Below are 14,869 nucleotides of genomic sequence, written 5' to 3'. Positions count from 1 at the left end.
TAGCCCCCTTTTAGTTTTTACGTTCTACCCATATGGCCTCATTAGGGGAACCTTCTAAGATATCATCCCTCCTTACTGCAGTAATTGTCTCTTTAATCAACAGTGCAATGCCACCTCCTCTTTTACCCCCTCCTCTATCACGTCTGAAGATTCTATACCCTGTAAGTATGTTTTACCCTGTAAAGTATGTTTCATATTTACCTGGAACATGAACCATTGAGAATCAAACAAAAGTGCATCTGCATCATCCACAAGTGTGACAAAAGGCAACCTATTCACTCTCTATGATAATCCTTGCTCTCTCAATTACAATAATGTGTTTGTTACCATTCACTGTAATAAGCCCAACGCTATTCATTTCAGGGTAATTGCAATCTATCGCACTAATAAATCTAGCTCTAATAACAGAAATGCTTGGAAAGTTAAAGGTCGACTACTGCAAGTAGCACAGTGGCACAACACGTTAAAGAACCAGCAGACTGTACCACATCAGTCCAAGCCACAACACCAAGTAATTTGTGGACGACACCTTGCAGGTGACACCAAATAATTTGCACAACACCCCAAATTAGGGAGTATAGTAAATATTGAGGAAGACTGCAACAAAATACAAGACATGAGTAAACTTGCAGAACGGGCGTGTACTTTATGCTCAATATAAATAAGTGCGAGGATTTACATTTTGAATTACACAGAAATAGGCCATTCGGACCAAATGGTCTATGCCAGCATTTATGCTCCACTTGAGCCTCCTCCCATTCCTTTGCAACTAACCCTTCAATTTCTCTCTCTGTCATGTGCTTATCTAGCGTCCCCTTAAATGCATCAGTGTGAGTCACCTCAACTACTCCTTGTGGTACTGCTTGGATAATAGGAGTTGAAATGGGGTAGAAGAGCAAAGGTATCAGGGATCCAGATACACAAATCACTAAAAGTAGCAACATAGGTTAATAAACCATGAAAAAAGCAAACCTACATAAACCAGTAGGTCAGCCCCAGCTGGAGTATTGTGTTCAATTCTGGGCACCATACTTTAGGAAGGATGTGAAAGCTTTGGAGAGAGTACAGAAGACATTTATTAGAATAGTTCTAAGGATGAGGGATTACAGATATGTGGATAGACTGGAGTAGTTGGGGTTGCTCTCCTTAGAGTAAAGAAACTTAAGACGAGTTTTGATTGCGGTGTTTAAAATCATGAAGGATTTGCTGGAGTAAACAAAGAGAAATTGTTTTCATTGCCTGAAGGGCTGGTAACCAGAAGGCACAAATTTAAGATGGTTGGCAGAAGAACCAGAGGTAACATGAGGAAAATCTTTTTTATGCAATGAATGGTTAGGATTTGGAATGTACTGCCTGATGAGATGGTGGATACAAATTCAATATTAGCCTTCAAAGGGAATTAGTTAAATACTTGAAGGAGAAATACTTTCAGTGATATGGGGAAAGAGGAGGGGTGTGGGACTAACTAGATTGCTCCTTGAAAGAGCTGGTGCAGATTTGATGGGCTGAATAACTTTCTTCTGTGCTGTACTATTTTGTGACTCTATGATAAAGCACAAAGTTCATTTCTAGAGAAATAGAATTGAAAAGCAGAAAAGTCATATCAAACTTGTATCAAACCTTGCTTAGACCACACTTGCTGTGCATATTTCTGGTCTCCATTTGATAAAAAGGATATAGAGGCACTGGAGAAATGCAGAAAAGATTCACAAGGATGATACCATAACTGAGAGGATATACTTATCAGGAAAGGTTGAACAGGCTGGGGATCTTTTCTCTGGAAAAGAGAAGGCTAAGGGGTCACCTGATTTTGAAAACCAAAACTAGGGGACATAAATATAAGATAATCACTATTACATTCAGCAGAAACTTCCTTATCCAAAAGACTGGTGAGAATGTGGAACTCGTTACCACAAGGAGTAGTTGAGGTGACTCACACTGATGCATTTAAGGGGACGCTAGATAAGCACATGACAGAGAGAGAATTTGAAGGGTTAGTTGCAAAGGAATGGGAGGAGGCTCAAGTGGAGCATAAATGCTGGCATAGACCATTTGGTCCGAATGGCCTATTTCTGTGTAATTCAATGAAAAAAGATTGTCCTTGCTACCGTGGGAGCTTCGAGGTGGGGACCAAAAGCATATATGAATAAGAGGGGGTGGGGAGTTGGAAATCAGATCCTCACATCCAGCTCACAACAGCATTGGTGAAGTTCTAGCAGTGGATCACCCCCTGACTGTGTGGGGTTAAACAGCCGATATGAGTCAGCTGCCTGTTATACACAGTGTATGATATTTAATGTCATTGACTGCAATGGAACTGAAGTGCTCTGGATCCAATCAGATGATCCGATATTGCCCATTTTACGCTACCATCTCAGAAAAATTTCTAGCACATATAGTCTGGCCATCCCAAGATGAACTGCAGCGAAAACAGGGTTTTCATATCCACACCCACTACACACACACATAGACTAATCAAAAGTGAAAATGCCAGCTATATAAGCAAAGGTATACACAATTACATCATCATGATGCAGATCAGCTCAACACTGAAATAGAAATTAGAAAAGCTGGACTGGAAATGTTTGTCCTTCTGCAGGCAAAATAAAAAATTGAACTGAGTTTGTGGAGGACACTGTTCCAGACAGTTCAGGAGCCCAGGCTGACTGAAAATACCCTGCTATGAACCTGCTGGTCAACTTACAGGGAAATACATTCACATTCTGTGCGCTAGACGTCTGTTTCTTAAATGCCAATACACTACCGAGTTTCACAAACCATTGATGAATAAACGTAATGTCCGAAGACAGAGGATGTCACCAATTTAGGACGAATGGACAAAATATCAGTTCATGCTAACCCACAGAAACTGCGCCTTTTCAAGGCTCCAAATAAAGTATATCAGTCGAGTTTACATGTGGCACTACATAGATGTCAAACATCATCACGCTTGCTGTGTTTTCTCCTCATTGCATGATTTCTATAGTGGACTCAAGCCACTTGATCCTGGAGAAACCTGCAGTGAGGCTCTCTCATCCTGTTTGCTCTGTCTATTGGAAAAGAGACGTAGGCGTAGAGAGCCTCAAACTCTTTTGTATATAGATCGGAAAGAGGTTCTTGATAAATGTTTGTTTTGTTAACGAGCTGTATTGTTTTAAAGGACTAAATCTGATAAAGAAGCAGCCTTGTGTTTACTTTAACTTGCTGATGCAGGCATTGTAGGGGCACTATCCAAGTACCTAATTCTCCAGTTAAGTCACAGAATTCATCAAAGTACATAAATGATTATTTTTGACGCTGCTAGTTAGAGTTTGCATGTCCTCTCGAGGTTTCCCCTGCTTTTCGCCGACTTCTCACTATTCCACCAATTGATATTCTCAGCTAGAGGGATTTCCATCTCAGTAAAAATCATTTGATTTGGAAATTATTTTTAAAACTTACAGCCCACATGGCGATAATGCACACACCAAATACTTGGTGTGATAATATATAGGCTGCGTTTGCTGACAATGCTACCACTAGGTGGCGCTGCAGTGGCATATGCACAAATGCAGCATGTGCCACTAAAACGTCACAGTCTGCCACTTCAGGCAGCTGCCAGGACTAAAGATGGCGCTGCTCAAAAAATCACACGAAGGCAACCTAACCTAAACACATGGCAGCACACAATGGCCGGAGGGAGAGAGCGAGCGAGCGGGCTGGGGGGAGCGGAGCGGGCCGGGGACGGGAGGGGGGGAGTGAGCGGGCCGGGGGCGGGAGGGGGGGAGTGAGCGGGCCGGGGGCGGGGAGAAAAGTGGCCAGAGAGAGCAGCAAGGTGGGGGGAGCGGAGCAGCTGCAAACAGCAGCGGGGAGGGGAGTGGAGCGGCCAGAAAGTGCATCCGCAGAGGCCGACCAGGCGCGTTGCCTGAAGATGCACATGTCAAGCAATGACTTCATCGGCGCATGCGCTAACCAGTCCTGGCAAGTCGGAACGCAGCGCACGCGCAGAGAGCAGGAGCCCATCTGCGCATGTGCGAACCTTGGCGCAGACTGATGACATCAGTGGCCGGCTGCGTTGTCAAGAATCACTTTGTAATACATATGCGCTAAGTCTGCTCATTCCACTTGTATTCACAGCCCCCTGTCGCAATTTGTAATCTTACAACAAAGCGTGCTCTGAGAGGCCGCAAACAAACATCGCTCCCGAATCTTGCAGTCAGCTTTTAAAACCAGATAATGTCATAAAATAATCATTTTCTTCCTTACAGTTAGAAACTTTCCAACGGGTGTTTTTGCCCCTTGCCTCTCCATTGAGGCCTCTGATATCCCAAAGTGACCTGTTTCCATCCCATCTGGGAGATGATTTCTCATTATTCGATCTGATTTTCCTCCCCAATTCAATCTTGTCTCCTTTTCTGATCCAGTCAAAGCCACATCTACCGCACCGCGTCTCTCCTCTCCCCTGACAATTCCCCCTCTCCCCCTCTCCCTCCTCCCCTGATCGTTCCCCCTCTCCGCCTATCCTCCCCACCCTGATCATTCCCCCTCTCCCCCTCTCCTCTCCCCTGACCATTCCCCCTACCCCCTCCCCTGACCGTTCCCCCTCACCACCTGTCCTCCCCTCCCCTGACCATTCCCTCTCTCCACCTCTCCTCTCCGCCCCTGACCATTCATTCCCCCTCTCCTCTCCTCTCTTCCCCTCTCCTGACTATTCCCCCCTCCCTCCCCTCCCCTCTCTTCCCCTCACCTCCCCTCTCCCCTGACCATTCCCCCTCTCCTCTCCTCTCCCCTCACCATTTCCCCTCTCCTCTCCCCTAACCATTTCCCCCACTCCTTCTCTCCCCTGAACATTCCCCCTCTCCCCCTCTCCCTCCTCCCCTGACCATTCCCACCTCTCCTCCTCCTCCCCTGACCATTCCCCCCTCTCCTCCTCCTCCCCTGACCATTCCCCCTCTCCTCTCCTTCCCTGACCATTCCCCCTCTCCACCTCTCCTCCCCTCCCCTGACCATTCCCCCTCTCCTCTCCTCCCATGACCATTCCCCCTCTCCTCCTCCTCCCCTGACCATTCCCCCCTCCTCTCCTCCCCTGACCATTCCCCCTCTCCACCTCTCCTCCCCTCCCCTGACCATTCCACCTCTCCTCCTCCTCCCCTGACCATTCCCCCCTCCCCTCTCCTCCCCTGACCATTCCCCCTCTCCACCTCTCCTCCCCTTCCCTGACCATTCCCCCTCTCCTCCTCCCCTGACCGTTCCCCCTCTCCACCTCTCCTCCCCTCCCCTGACCATTCCCCCATTCCTCCTCCCCTGACCATTCCCCCTACCCCCTCCCCTGACCATTCCCCCTACCCCCTCCCCTGACTATTCCCCCTCTCCACCTGTTCTCCCCTCCCCTGACCATTCCCTCTCTCCACCTCTCCTCTCCTCCCCTGACCATTCATTCCCCCTCTCCTCTCCTCTCTTCCCCTCCCCTGACTATTCCCCCCACCCTCCCCTCCCCTCTCTTCTCCTCACCTCCCCTCTCCCCTGACCATTCCCCCTCTCCTATCCTCTCCCCTCACCATTTCCCCTCTCCTCTCCCCTAACCATTTCCCCCTCTCCTTCTCTCCCCTGAACATTCCCCCTCTCCCCCTCTCCCTCCTCCCCTGACCATTCCCACCTCCTCCTCCCCTGACCATTCCCCCCTCTCCTCCCCCTCCCCTGACCAATCCCCCCTCTCCTCCTCCTCTCCTGACCATTCCCCCCTCTCCTCCTCCTCCCATAACCATTCCCCCCTCTCCTCCTCTCCCCTGACCATTCCCCCCTCCCCTCTCCTCCCCTGACCATTCCCCCTCTTCACCTCTCCTCCCCTCCCCTGACCATTCCCCCTCTCCTCCTCCCCTGACCATTCCCCTCTCCTCCCCTGACCATTCCCCCTCTCCACCTCTCTTCCCCTCCCCTGACCATTCCCCCCTCCCCTCTCCTCCCCTGACCATTCCCCCTCTCCCCCTCTCTTCCTCCTCCCCTGACCATTCCCCCTCTCCTCTCCTTCCCTGACCATTCCCCCTCTCCACCTCTCCTCCCCTCCCCTGACCATTCCCCCTCTCCTCTCCTCCCCTGACCATTCCCCCTCTCCACCTCTCCTCCCCTCCCCTGACCATTCCCCCTCTCCTCCTCCTCCCCTGACCATTCCCCCCTTTCCACCCCCTCCCCTGACCATTCCCCCCTCTCCTCCTCCTCCCCTGACCATTCCCACTCTCCCTCCTCCCCTGACCATTCCCCCCTCTCCTCCTCCTCCCCTGACCATTCCCCCCTCCCCTCTCCTCCCCTGACCATTCCCCCTCTGCACCTCTCTTCCCCTCACCTGACCATTCCCCCCTCCCCTCTCCTCCCCTGACCATTCCCCCTCTCCACCTCTCCTCCCCTCCCCTGACCATTCCCCCCTCTCCTCTCCTTCCCTGACCATTCCCTCTCTCCACCTCCCCTTCCCTCCCCTGACCATTCCCCCTCTCCTCTCCTGACCATTCCCCCTCTCCACCTCTCCTCCCCTCCCCTGACCATTCCCCCTCTCCTCCTCCTCCCCTGACCATTCCCCTCTCCCCTCTCCTCCCCTGACCATTCCCCCTTACCACCTCTCCTCCCCTCCCCTGACCATTCCCCCTCTCCTCCTCCTCCCCTGACCATTCCCCCTCTCCTCTCCTTCCCTGACCATTCCCCCTCTCCACATCTCCTCCCCTCCCCTGACCGTTCCCCCTCTCCTCTCCTCCCCTGACCATTCCCCCCTCCCCTCTCCTCCCCTGACCATTCCCCCTCTCCACCTCTCCTCCCCTCCCCTGACCATTCCCCCTCTGCTCCTCCTCCCCTGACCATTCCCCCTCTCCACCTCTCCTCCCCTCCACTGACCATTCCCCCTCTCCTCCTCCTCCCCTGACCATTCCCCCTTCCCCTCTCCTCCCCTGACCATTCCCCCCTCCCCTCTCCTCCCCTGACCATTCCCCCCTCCCCTCTCCTCCCCTGACCATTCCCCCTGCCCCTCTCCTCCCCTGACCATTTCCCCCTCCCCTCTCCTCCCCTGACCATTCCCCCTCTCCACCTCTCCTCCCCTCCCCTGACCATTCCCCCTCCTCCTCCCCTCTCCCCTGACCATTCCCCCTCCCCTCTCCCCTGATCATTCCCCCCTCCCGTCTCCTCCCCTGACCATTCCCCCTCTCCACCTCTCCTCCCCTCCCCTGACCATTCCCCCTCCTCCTCCTCCTCCCCTCTCCCCTGACCATTCCCCCTCTCCTCTCCTCCCCTCTCCCCTGACCATTCCCCCCTCTCCTCCTCCTCCCCTGACCATTCCCCCCTCCTCCTCCCCTGACCATTCCCCCCTCCTCCTCCTCCCCTGACTATTCCCCCCCTCATCCTCCTCCTCCTCCCCAGACATTCCCCCCTCTCCTCTTCCTCCTCACCTGACCATTCCCCCCTTTCCTCCCCTCCCCTGACCATTTTCACCTCTCCTCCTCCTCCTCCCCTCACCATTCCCACCTCTCCTCCTCCTCCCCTAACTATTCCCCCCTCGCCTCCTCTTCACGTCACCATTCCCCCTCTCACAGAATCACAGAATAATACAGTGCAGAAGAGGCCCTTCGGCCCATCGAGTCTGCACCGATGCATTAAAAACACCTGACCTGTCTACCTAATCCCATTTGCCAGCCCTTGGCCCATAGCCTTGAATGTTATGACGTGTCAAGTGCTCATCCATGTACCTTTTAAAGGATGTGAGGCAACCCGCCTCTACCACCCTCCCAGGCAGTGCATTCCAAACTGTCACCACCCTCTGGGTAAAAAAGTTCTTCCTCAAATCCCCTTTAAACCTCCTGCCCCTCATCTTAGACTTGTGTCCCCTCGTAACTGACCCTTCAACTAAGGGGAACAGCTGCTCCCTATCCATACCCCTCATAATCTTGTACACCTCAGTCTTCTCTGCTCCAGCAAAAACAACCCAATCCTATCCAACCTCTCTTCATAGCTTAAATGTTCCATCCCAGGCAACATCCTGGTGAATCACCTCTGCACCCCCTCCAGTGCAATCACATCCTTCTTAGAATGTGGCGACCAGAATTGCACACAGTACTTCAGCTGTGGCCATACCAAAGTTCTGTACAACTCCAACATGACCTCCCTGCTTTTGTAATCTATGCCTCGATTGATAAAGGCAAGTGTCCCATATGCCTTTTTCACCACCCTATTAACCTGCCCTTCTGCCTTCAGAGATCTATGGACAAACATGCCAAGGTCCCTTTGTTCCTCGGAACTTCCCAGTGTCAGGCCATTCATTGAATACTTCCATGTCACAGTACTCCTTCCAAAGTGTATCACCTCACACTTTTCAGGGTTAAATTCCATCTGCCACTGTTCTGCCCATTTGACCATCCCGTCTATATCTTCCTGTGACCCAAGACACTCAACCTCGCTGTTAACCACTCGGTCAATCTTTGTGTCATCCGCGAACTTACTGATCCTAGCCCCCACATAGTCATCTATGTCGTTTATATAAATGACAAACAATAGGGGACCCAGCACTGATCCCTGTGGTACGCCACTGGACACTGGCTTCCAGTCACTAAAACAGCCGTCTGTCATCACTCTCTGTCTCCTACAGCTAAGCCAATTTTGAATCCACCTTATCAAGTTACCTTGTATCCCATGTGTATTTGCTTTCTTGATAAGTCTCCCATGTGGGACCTTGTCAAAGGCTTTGCTGAAATTCATGTAAACTACATCAACTGCCCTACCCTCATCTACACATATGGTCACATGCTCAAAAAATTCAATTAAATTTGTTAGGTATGACCTCCTCTGACAAAGCCATGCTGACTATTCCTAATCAAATTTTGTCTCTCCAAGTGGAGATAGATTCTCTCCTCCAGAATTTTCTCCAATAGTTTCCCTACCATTGACGTGAGACTCACTGGTCTGTAGTTCCCTGGCTTATCTCTACAACCTTCCTTAAATAGTGGGACCACATTAGCTGTTCTCCAGTCCTCTGGCACCTCCCCCGTGGCCAGAGAGGAATTAAAAATTTGGGTCAGAGCCCCTGCAATCTCCACCCTCGCTGCCCACAGCATCCTGGGACACAAATCGTCTGGACCTGGAGATTTGTCCACTTTTAAGCCTTCCAAAACCTCCAATACCTTGTCACTCCCTATGACAATTTGCTCAAGAACCTCACAGTCTCTCTCTCTGAGTTCCATATCTACATCCTCATTCTCTTGGGTGAAGACAGATGTGAAGTATTCATTCAACACCCTACCAATGTCCTCTGGCTCCACCCACAGATTTCCCCCTTGATCCCTAATGGGTTTTTCCCTGGTTATCCGCTTCCCATTGATATAGAATATCTTGGGATTTTCCCTAATTTTACCAGCCAGAGCTTTCTCATATCCCCTCTTTGTTCTCCTAATTGCTTTCTTAAGCTCCATCCTACACTTTCTGTATTCCACTAATGCTTCCGTTGATTTGCTCTCCTTGTATTTGCTAAAAGCCTCTCTTTTCCTTCTCATCGTACCCTGAATGTTTCTGGTCATCCATGGTTCTCTGGGCTTGTTGCTCCTACCTATTACCCCAGAGGGAACATGTTGGGCCTGTACCCTCTCCATTTCCTTTTTGAATGCCCCCCACTGCTCTTCTGTAGATTTCCCAACAAGTAACTCTTTCCAGTCTACCTTGGCCAGACCCTGCCTTATTTTACTAAAATTCGCTCTCCCCCAATCCAAAACCTTTTTTTGCAACTTGTCTATTTTTTTCTCCATAACAAGCTTAAATTGTACCATGTTGTGGTCGCTATCACCAAACTGCTACCCCGCCAACACATCAACCACCTGTCCGGCTTCATTCCCCAGAATTAGGTCCAGCACTGCACCCTCCCTTGTTGGATCCTCTACATATTGAGCTAAAAAGTTCTCCTGTATACATTTTAAGAACTCCACTCCATCTAAGCCCTTAACACAATGACTATCCCAATTAATGTTGGGAAAGTTGAAATCACCTAATATAATTACCCTATTATTTTTACACACCTCTGCGAATTGCGCACATATTTGCTCCTCAATTTCACGCTGACTATCTGGGGGTCTATAATAAACACCTAGCAATGTGGCTGTCCCTTTTTTATTCCTAAACTCTACCCATAAAGCTTCATTTGATGCCCCCTCCAAGATATCATCTCTCCTTACTGCAGTAACTGACTCTTAACTAATATTGCAATGCCCCCTCCTCTTTTACCCCCTCCTCTGTCTCACCTGAAGTTTCTATATCCCGGGATATTGAGCTACCAATCCTGCTCCTCCCTCAATCATGTCTCCGTGATGGCTACTATATCACAATTCCACGTGTCAATCCTTGTCCTTAACTCATCCGTTTTACCTGTAATACTCCTAGCATTAAAGTAGAGGCCATCCATCCTGGTCTTACTCCCTTGAAACTTACTTCCGCTGTATTCCCTCTGACTTGTTTGCTTTCCTGTGTTTAGCTGTGTCCCTATTCTGCTAGGAGTCTGCGTCCCCTCCCCCTGCTAAATTAGTTTAAAATCCTCCCAACAGCACTAGCAAACCCACCAGCAAGGATGGTTCAGATGTAGACCGTCCCACTTGTACAGGTCCCACCTTCCCCGGAAACGGTACCAGTGGTCCAGGAATCTAAAACCCTCCCTCCTGCACCAACTCTTAAGCCACGCATTCATCTGTGCTATTCTCCTATTTCTATACTCGCTCGCACGTGGCACTGGGAGTAATCCAGAGATTACAACCCGAGAGGTCCTGCTTTTTAGTCTACTGCCTAACTCCCGGAATTCTTGATACAAGACCTCATCCCTCTTTCTACCTATGTCATTGGTACCAACATGTAAAATGACCTCTGCCTTATCACCCTCCCCCTTCAAGGATGCCCTGCAGCCGTTCAGTGACATTCTGGACCCTGGCACGCTCGTCCTCCTCCCCTGACCATTCCCCCTCTCCTCCTCCTCCCCTGACCATTCCCCCTCTCCTCCCCTTCCCCTGACCATTCCCCATCTCCTCCTCCCCTGACCATTCCCCCTCTCCTCCTCTTCCCCTGACCATTCCCCCTCTCCTCCTCCCGTGACCATTCCCCCTCTCCTCCTCTTCCCCTGACCATTCCCCCTTTCCTCCCCGACCATTCCCCCTCTCCTCCTCCCCTGACCATTCCCCCTCTCCTCCTCTTCCCCTGATCATTCCCCCTTTCCTCCCCTGACCATTCCCCCTTTCCTCCCCTGACCATTCCCCCTCTCCTCCTCTTCCCCTGACCATTCCCCCTTTCCTCCCCGTCCATTCCCCTTTCCTCCCCTAACCATTCCCCCTCTCCTCCTCTTCCCCTGACCATTCCCCCTTTCCTCCCCGTCCATTCCCCTTTCCTCCCCTAACCATTCCCCCTCTCCTCCTCTTCCCCTGACCATTCCCCCTTTCCTCCCCTGACCATTCCCCCTCTCCTCCTCTTCCCCTTATCATTCCCCCTTTCCTCCCCTGACCATTCACCCTTTCCTCCCCTGACCATTCCCCCTCTCCTCCTCTTCCCCTGACCATTCCCCCTTTCCTCCCCTGACCATTCCCCCTTTCCTCCCCTGACCACTCCCCCTCTCCTCCTCCCCTGACCATTCCCCCTTTCCTCCCCTGACCATTCCCCCTCTCCTCCTCCCCTGACCATTCCCCCTCCTCCTCTGACCATTCCCCCTCTCCTCCCCTGACCATTCCCCCTCACCTCCTCTGACCATTCCCCCTCTCCTCCTCCTTCCCTGACCATTCCCCCCTCCCCTCCTCCTCCTCCCCTGACCATTTCCCCTCTCCCCTCCTCCTCTTTCTCTGACCTTTGACCTTACCGATGTAGAAGTTGGTGGCGGTCCTCATCTGCCGGTTCTTGCTGATGATGTAAATGACCAGTGCGTTACCGACCAGTCCCAGCAACATGATCAGAGCGAAGAAGAGCGGAACGAGCCAGGCGTCCGTCAGGAAAGGCGGCTCTCCCTCCCCGCCCCCCGTGCCGTTCACCAGGGACATGTTCAGATCGGATACGGTACCGGTGTCCAGGAGAGCGGCCGGGCTCTCGGTAACCGGCTCCATCGTGGGACGCACAGACCCCGCGGGCAAATACAGAGGCAGCTACCCGGGCTCTGACCCCGTACCGGTACCGGGGCTCTGACCTACCTGTCGGTACCGGGGGCTCTTATCTTTCGGCCGGTACCTGGGACTCTGACCTACCTGTCGGTACCAGGGGCTCTTATCTTTCGGCCGGTACAGGGGACTCTGATCCACCTGTCGGTACCGGAGTTCTGATCTTTCTACCGGTACCGGGGACTCTGACCTACCTGTCGGTACCGGGGGCTCTGATCCACCTGTCGGTATCGGGGGCTCTGATCTTTCTATGGCTCCCGGGGACTCTGACCTACCTGTCGGTACCGGGGGCTCTGATCCACCTGTCGGTACCGGGAACTCTGACCTACCTGTCGGTACCGGGGGCTCTGATCCACCTGTCGGTACCGGGAACTCTGACCTACCTGTCGGTACCGGGGGCTCTGATCCACCTGTCGGTACCGGGAACTCTGACCTACCTGTCGGTACCGGGGGCTCTGATCCACCGGTCGGTACCGGGAACTCTGACCTACCTGTCGGTACCGGGGGCTCTGATCCACCGGTCGGTACCGGGGACTCTGATCCACCTGCCGGTATCGGGGGCTCTGACCTACCTGTCGGTACCGGGGACTCTGATCCACCTGCCGGTATCGGGGGCTCTACTCTTTCTACCAGTACCGGGAACTCTGACCTACCTGTCGGTACCGGGGGCTCTGATCCACCTGTCGGTATCGGGGGCTCTGATCTTTCTATGGCTGGGACTCTGACCTACCTGTCGGTACCGGGGACTCTGATCCACCTGCCGGTATCGGGGGCTCTACTCTTTCTACCAGTACCGGGAACTCTGACCTACCTGTCGGTACCGGGGGCTCTGATCCACCGGTCGGTACCGGGAACTCTGACCTACCTGTCGGTACCGGGGGCTCTGATCCACCGGTCGGTACCGGGGACTCTGATCCACCTGCCGGTATCGGGGGCTCTACTCTTTCTACCAGTACCGGGAACTCTGACCTACCTGCCGGTACCGGGGACTCTGACCTACCTGTCGGTACCGGGGACTCTGATCCACCTGCCGGTATCGGGGGCTCTGATCCACCTGCCGGTACCGGGGGCTCTGATCCACCTGTCGGTACCGGGGGCTCTGATCTTTCTATGGCTGGGACTCTGACCTACCTGTCGGTACCGGGGGCTCTGATCCACCTGTCGGTACCGGGGACTCTGATCCACCTGCCGGTATCGGGGGCTCTGATCCACCTGCCGGTACCGGGGGCTCTGATCCACCTGTCGGTACCGGGGGCTCTGATCCACCTGTCGGTACCGGGGACTCTGATCCACCTGTCGGTACCGGGGGCTCTACTCTTTCTACCAGTACCGGGAACACTGATCCACCTGCCGGTATCGGGGGCTCTGATCTTTCTATGGCTGGGACTCTGACCTACCTGTCGGTACCGGGGGCTCTGATCCACCTGTCGGTACCGGGGACTCTGATCCACCTGTCGGTACCGGGGGCTCTACTCTTTCTACCAGTACCGGGAACACTGATCCACCTGCCGGTATCGGGGGCTCTGATCTTTCTATGGCTGGGACTCTGACCTACCTGTCGGTACCGGGGGCTCTGATCCACCTGTCGGTACCGGGGGCTCTGATCTTTCTATGGCTGGGACTCTGACCTACCTGTCGGTACCGGGGGCTCTGATCCACCTGTCGGTACCGGGGACTCTGATCCACCTGTCGGTACCGGGGACTCTGATCCACCTGTCGGTACCGGGGGCTCTGATCCACCTGTCGGTACCGGGGACTCTGATCCACCTGTCGGTACCGGGGGCTCTACTCTTTCTACCAGTACCGGGAACACTGATCCACCTGCCGGTATCGGGGGCTCTACTCTTTCTACCAGTACCGGGAACTCTGACCTACCTGCCGGTACCGGGGACTCTGACCTACCTGTCGGTACCGGGAACTCTGACCTACCTGTCGGTACCGGGGGCTCTGATCCACCTGCCGGTACCGGGGGCTCTGATCTTTCTGTCGCTACCGGGGTCTCTGACCTACCTGTCGGTACCGGGGACTCTGACCTACCTGTCGGTACCGGGGGCTCTGACCTACCTGTCGGTACCAGAAGCTCTGATCTTTCTATGGCTACCGGGGACTCTGACCTACCTGTCGGTACCGGGGACTCTGACCTACCTGTCGGTACCGGGGGCTCTGACCTACCTGTCGGTACCAGAAGCTCTGATCTTTCTATGGCTACCGGGGACTCTGACCTACCTGTCGGTACCGGGGACTCTGACCTACCTGTCGGTACCGGGGGCTCTGATCCACCGGTCGGTACCGGGGACTCTGACCTACCTGTCGGTACCGGGGACTCTGATCCACCTGTCGGTATCGGGGGCTCTACTCTTTCTACCAGTACCGGGGACTCTGATCCACCTGCCGGTACCGGGGGCTCTGATCTTTCTGTCGCTACCGGGGACTCTGACCTACCTGTCGGTACCGGGGGCTCTGATCCACCTGCTGGTACCGGGGGCTCTGATCTTTCTACCGGTACCGGGGACTCTGATCCACCTGCCGGTATCGGGGGCTCTGATCTACCTGTCGGTACCGGAGTTCTGATCTTTCTACCGGTACCGGGGGCTCTGATCTACCTGTCGGTACCGGAGTTCTGATCTTTCTACCGGTACCGGGGACTCTGATCTACCTGTCGGTACCGGGGGCTCTGACCTAATTGTCGGTACCAGGGACTCTGACCTACCTATCGGTACCGGAGTTCTGATCTTTCTACCGGTACCGGG

General features: G+C 53.3%; 1 protein-coding gene across 1 annotated transcript in view; it reads right to left on the bottom strand.

Moving 5' to 3' along the window:
* The window catches only part of LOC137372510 (G-protein coupled receptor 54-like), a 36,497-nt gene extending 24,376 nt beyond the window's left edge, over positions 1–12,121 (bottom strand). Inside the window, exon 1 of the mRNA XM_068036389.1 lies at positions 11,828–12,121. Within this exon, the coding sequence (XP_067892490.1) occupies positions 11,828–12,068 (241 nt within the window). The 5' untranslated portion in view covers positions 12,069–12,121. The remainder of the gene's footprint in view (positions 1–11,827) is intronic.
* Between the last annotated feature and the right edge of the window lie 2,748 nt (positions 12,122–14,869).

Source organism: Heterodontus francisci, chromosome 8, assembly GCF_036365525.1.
Source record: "Heterodontus francisci isolate sHetFra1 chromosome 8, sHetFra1.hap1, whole genome shotgun sequence".
In the NCBI taxonomy this organism is placed as follows: Eukaryota; Metazoa; Chordata; class Chondrichthyes; order Heterodontiformes; family Heterodontidae; genus Heterodontus; species Heterodontus francisci.
The sequence above is the reverse complement of the archived record's forward strand: the minus strand, read 5'-3'. Positions and strand labels throughout refer to the sequence as shown.